At 52.5% G+C, this 5126-nt stretch overlaps 1 protein-coding gene across 1 annotated transcript; it reads left to right on the forward strand.

Moving 5' to 3' along the window:
• Window positions 1-3238: 3238 nt before the first annotated feature.
• LOC150027571 (uncharacterized) lies at window positions 3239-3655 on the forward strand. The gene has a single exon (XM_090302926.1). The coding sequence runs from the start codon at window positions 3239-3241 to the stop codon at window positions 3653-3655; it is 417 nt and encodes a 138-aa protein (XP_090159052.1).
• Window positions 3656-5126: the final 1471 nt, after the last annotated feature.

The raw sequence follows: 5126 nt of genomic DNA on the forward strand, positions 1-5126 counted from the left end.
CGGGCGTGGACCAAAAGTCAAAGTCAACATGTGGTAGGACCCCTCGTGGGACCCAAGGAAGAAAGTCAACAGATTGGCCGCCTGAGGCATCGCTGGGTTAATGCGTCGCCAATAGAGGGCGTTGCCTTGACACGGCATCGCCTGAGAAAAGCGTCGCCGGGTTAAAGCATCGCCAAGTAACGGCGTCGCCGGGTTAAGGCGTCGCCAAGACAAGGCACCAAGCTAAGACATTGCAAGGAGGCTTCGGGCCTCGATAGTTCAGAATAGTAGCAAAAAGGAGAGGAAGGTGGCCTCAGGGCCATAAGTTCTAGTACCAGTAGGGGGTAACCTGACTCGTGAAGTACCCACGCCACTGCTGGGAGACCCTGGGACAGATACGACCCATGAGAGGGCCACGACCAGGGGAGAACCGCGTGCATGGTACGAGAGAAAGGCATATACACCCCCAGGGCGAGTGACTCGAGTCTGGGGCGCATGAGTTGGCGCCCAGAAATTCACTCCACGCGCCAGATGCACTTCAAGGAAAGAGGACTCACACAATGGATTAACCCTAAGTTGGGTTACGGCGCTGTGAGACCCTTCGCACTGAATGACGATCAAGTCAAAAGGACACGTGGCAATTAGCACGTGCTCATTAAATGTTTCAGTGAAAGTTTGCCAAGGTACGCACTAATTCAGTTAAGATTTGAACGTTCCAAGGAACATTTTTATACGCTTTCAATGCGCTTCAACGCGCTTTAAATACAGAAGGTATATAAAAAGGGGCCTTGGGTCATTTGAAAAGGATCCGGGTTTTAACCTAGTTCTCGCAGTTTTACACAGAGCACTAAACCTAGTTGGTCTCGGTGCGCACCCACTGTGAGCACAAGGCAATTAGGGCAACACAGTTTTAGTGATTCAGTGATTTCTGACCACCTTCAGAGGGTGCGTCACCTTTGATGTTTCTCGCTAGCTGACTTGATCGTCGGAGTGCAAACGGCTGCGAGGGCGCCCTGTTGTTCACTTCTTTTCAGGTATCGCAGACGGAGCATAACGAAGGTTCCCTAGCTCGCGAGGACATTTGGCGCCCACCGTGGGGCCGATATAAAATATCAGTCCCACTACACAAGTTTTTCAGTTCCAGTTCTCAAAGCCCAGATAAGTTAAGAGGGTTTCCAGAAAGCCATGACCACCAGACCTCCACGTTCTAGATTTGAGGAGATGACCATGCAACAACTGGTGGGCATGATGCAGGGGCTGCAAGAGGCAATGGCAGCATCAAGAGCGGAGCAAGAACGCATGCAGGTGGATCTCACAGCATCTCAGGTGAGAAACGACGAGCTCCACCTCGCCAATGAGGAGTTACGCCATGGCTGGCGCGATGTAGACGAACTTGAGACTGCCTCCCCACCCAGAGAATTCACAACACCGTTCTCACAGGCAATCCTAGAGACAGCAATCCCCAGTACATTCACGGGACCCAAGGTAACCTTCACAGGGATGGAGGATCCTGAGGCGCACCTCACTGCGTTCCACACACAGATGATGTTGGTTGGCGGTTCTGATGCCGTAAGGTGCAAGCTCTTTATGAGCACGTTGACTGGGATGGCTATGGATTGGTTCATTAGCCTCCCAGAGGGTCACATCACATCCTTTGCACAGCTCTCACGACTATTCAGGGAGCAGTATCTAGCCAATAGGGCCCCAGCCCCAGTTTCATACGACCTTTTCGATGTGAAGTAGTATCAAGGGGAGACCCTGAAAGAGTACATCAGCCGTTTCGGGGCACAAGTGGTAAAGGTGGGTACCACTGACGAGCCCATGATTGTGTACGCATTCAGGAAAGGAGTGCGCCCTGGGTCTTTTATCAAGTCACTCAATCGCGCCCGCCCCAAGACCTTCGCTGAAATAAGGCGTCGGGCAGTGGAACACATTGCCTCGGAAGGCGAAGCACATGAGAAGTGCATAACGGCTGCGCCTACGCGCCCAAGAGCGCAGATGCGTGCGCAACCCGCCAGAGTCCACGAAGCTACTACAGAGAGAAAGAATCAGGACAAGAGGCGCACCTTCGAGACAAGGAGAGCTCAACCTAAGGGTCGACCAGAAGGACGGAGAGAGAACAACAGACCTCTAAGGCACAGTTGTTAATGTGCCCAACATAGCTGATAGGTTGAGGCCACCAGTGAAGTCCGACAAAATACTGGGACCTCACAAAGAATTATGGTGTGAATTTCACGAGGCATTTGGGCACCACATTAACAACTGCTTAGCGCTGGGATACCAGTTGGATGAGCTTGTGAAGAATGGTTTCTTGAAGGATTATCTCGCTGGATCCACGGCGACCCCAGACGCGGCGGCGCCAGAGGAAGGTCCAGCGCACGAAGCCCCAACTCACGGAGAAGTGCACACAATCGCTGGCGGCTTTTCCGGTGGAGGACCCACTGTCTCTCAACAAAAGAAATACGTAAGGTCAGTAAACTTGGTTGCAGAAGAATTTCCGGACGACCGGTGGGAGTCAGACCTCGTTTTCACAGGAGCTGACCTGCGAGATGTCGTCCCACATGACAATGAACCAGTGGTCATTTCGGTAGTCACAGCGGGAAGAAAGGTACATAGGGTTCTCGACGACCAGGGCAGTTCCGCAGATGTCATGTTCTGGACGGCCTTCAACAAGCTACAGTTATCCCCTGACCTCTTGAGACCCTATACTGGATGCTTGTATGGATTTGAAGATAACCCGGTAGAGGTACGTGGCTACTTGGAGCTGAGGACGACGTTCACTGATGGAACGGCGTCACGTACCGAAAGCATTCGATACTTGGTGGTTAACGCCAACTCAGCTTACAACATTCTGCTAGGCAGACCCGCCTTGAACAGATTAAGGGCGGTGTCCTCCACGCACCACATGAAGATGAAGTTACCAGACCTTAGCGGCAAGGTGATAGTCATCAAGTCAGACCAAGAAGAGGCCCGAAGGTGCTATGACAATAGTTTGAAAACAAAGAGAAGCATAGTTATGGTGATTGAGCGACCGCCTGTCTCAGATTCACCTACAGAATTAGAATCATGGGATGGGGTGGCGCCCGCAGAGTTCACACCAGTCGAAGTCACCTTAGGGGCGACGCCTATGGAAGGCGCACATACAGTAGGAAAAGACGGCGAGGCCTCGCCGACAGTAGGAGCACACGGAAAGGCCTCGCCCGCAGATGAAGCACCAGGGATCGTACGGGCTTACCCCGCCACGCCTCAATCCTCTACCATGGAGACACCTTTCAGCTTGATGTGTGGATCGGACACCATAATCCCAGTGGGGATCCACGAGGGTTCGCCCCGTGTCCTGGGTTTCATGGCGGAAGAGTCCGACGAAGAAAGGAAGGTGAACATGGACCTGATAGATAAAGCCAGCAAAGAAGCAAAAATCAAGGCTGAGGCCGTGGGAAGAAGGGCGGAGCGTCAATACAGCTCCAGGGTGAAACTACGACAGTTCCAGGTTGGTGATCTGGTCAGGAGGAAGGCCCACCCCCACGAATTAGAAAACAAGTTGCCCCTCGAGTGGACTGGACCGTTCAGGATAACCAAGGCCAAAGGGAATGGTTCGCATGAGCTAGAGACTTTAGAAGAGGGCCCCATCCCACGTGGCTGGAGTGCGGCGAATGTAAAGTTTTATTTCAGTTGATGTTATTCCAGTTAAAGTTTGTAAAGGGGACACTCTTTTTCCCTCCCGGGGGTTTTTTAATGAGGTCACCCCAAATAAAGAAAAGAGAAGTTTCCTAGTTTTTCTCTCATTCGAATGTAAGATCTAAGGTTAAAGAAACAAAAACGACAAGGTGAGGCGTCGCCAAATCCAGTCGTCGCCAAGAAGAGGCGTCGCCCAGATGAGGCGATGCCAATGTAAGGCGCTGCCAAGATAAAGCGTCGCCAAGATAAGGCGTCGCTAAGACAAGGTGTCGCCGAGATAACAATGCCGAGACAAGGTGTCACTAGAACAGGGCGTCGCCAGCACAAGGCGTCGCCACCAGATAATCAAGCGGAGGTCAAGATACCAGGTATGTCTAGTATGAGTTAAAAACCGAGCGCTTAGCCCTTCATCAGGGGTTAAGGGATTCCTCCGGGGCACCCCCTCCTCAAGTATGAACAGCTAACCCCGGTATCAGATATCAGTACGAGTTAAAAACCGGCGCTTAGTCCTTGATCAGGGGTTAAGGGATTCCTTCGGGGCACCCCCTCCTCAAGTATGAACAACTAACCCCGGTATCCGGTATCAATACAAGTTAAAAACCGAGCGCTTAGCCCTTGATCAGGGGTTAAGGGATTCCTTCGGGGCACCCCCTCTTCAAGTATGAACAGCTAGCCCCGGCATCAGATGTCAGTATGAGTTAAAAAACGGCCGCTTAGTCCTTGATCAGGGATTAAGGGATTCCTTCGGGGCACCCCCTCCTCAAGTATGAACAGCTAGCCCCGGTACCAGATATCAGTACGAGTTAAAATCCGGGAGCCCAGTCCTTGATCAGGGGTTGAGAGATTCCTTCGGGACGCCCCCTCCTCAAGTATGAACAGCTGGCCCCGGTATCAAATGTTAGACATAAGTTAAAAACCCGGGCGCGTAGTCCTTGAGCAGGGATTAAGGGATTCCTTCGGGACGCCCCCTCCTCAAGTATGAATAGTTGGCCCCGGTATCGGGCGATAGATATAAGCTAAAATCTGGGTGCCTAGTCCCTGAGCAGGGGTCGAAGGATCCCTTCGGGATGCCCCCTCCTCAGGTAGGAACAGCTAGCCCCAGCGTCTGATGTTCAAAACATTTCGCCTTGGTGTTTTTAGACACCCTGAGGACGATACGGCGTTGCAGTAGCAGGCCCCTCCTCAGGCGTGGGCACCAAGCGCAAAAAGATAAGAGCTAAGCTGCCCTGGTGTTTTAGACACTCCATGAACAATGCGGTACCATTGTTTAGACCTCTCCATGGGCGTGGGCACCAGAGTGCGACTTTTGTCCCAAAGTATTCAGGCGCCCTAAGGACACCCAGAGCAGGTCCCTCCTTGAGTGTGGACACCCAGCGCAGGTGGGATAAGCCCTCCTCGCCCTTGAGCGACGTTGAGGCACCAGAGACAAACAGATAAGTCCTCCTCGCCTTTGAGGGATGTTGAGGCCA

This window comes from Phaseolus vulgaris, chromosome 5, assembly GCF_051622355.1.
Source record: "Phaseolus vulgaris cultivar YP4 chromosome 5, ASM5162235v1, whole genome shotgun sequence".
NCBI lineage: Eukaryota > Viridiplantae > Streptophyta > Magnoliopsida > Fabales > Fabaceae > Phaseolus > Phaseolus vulgaris.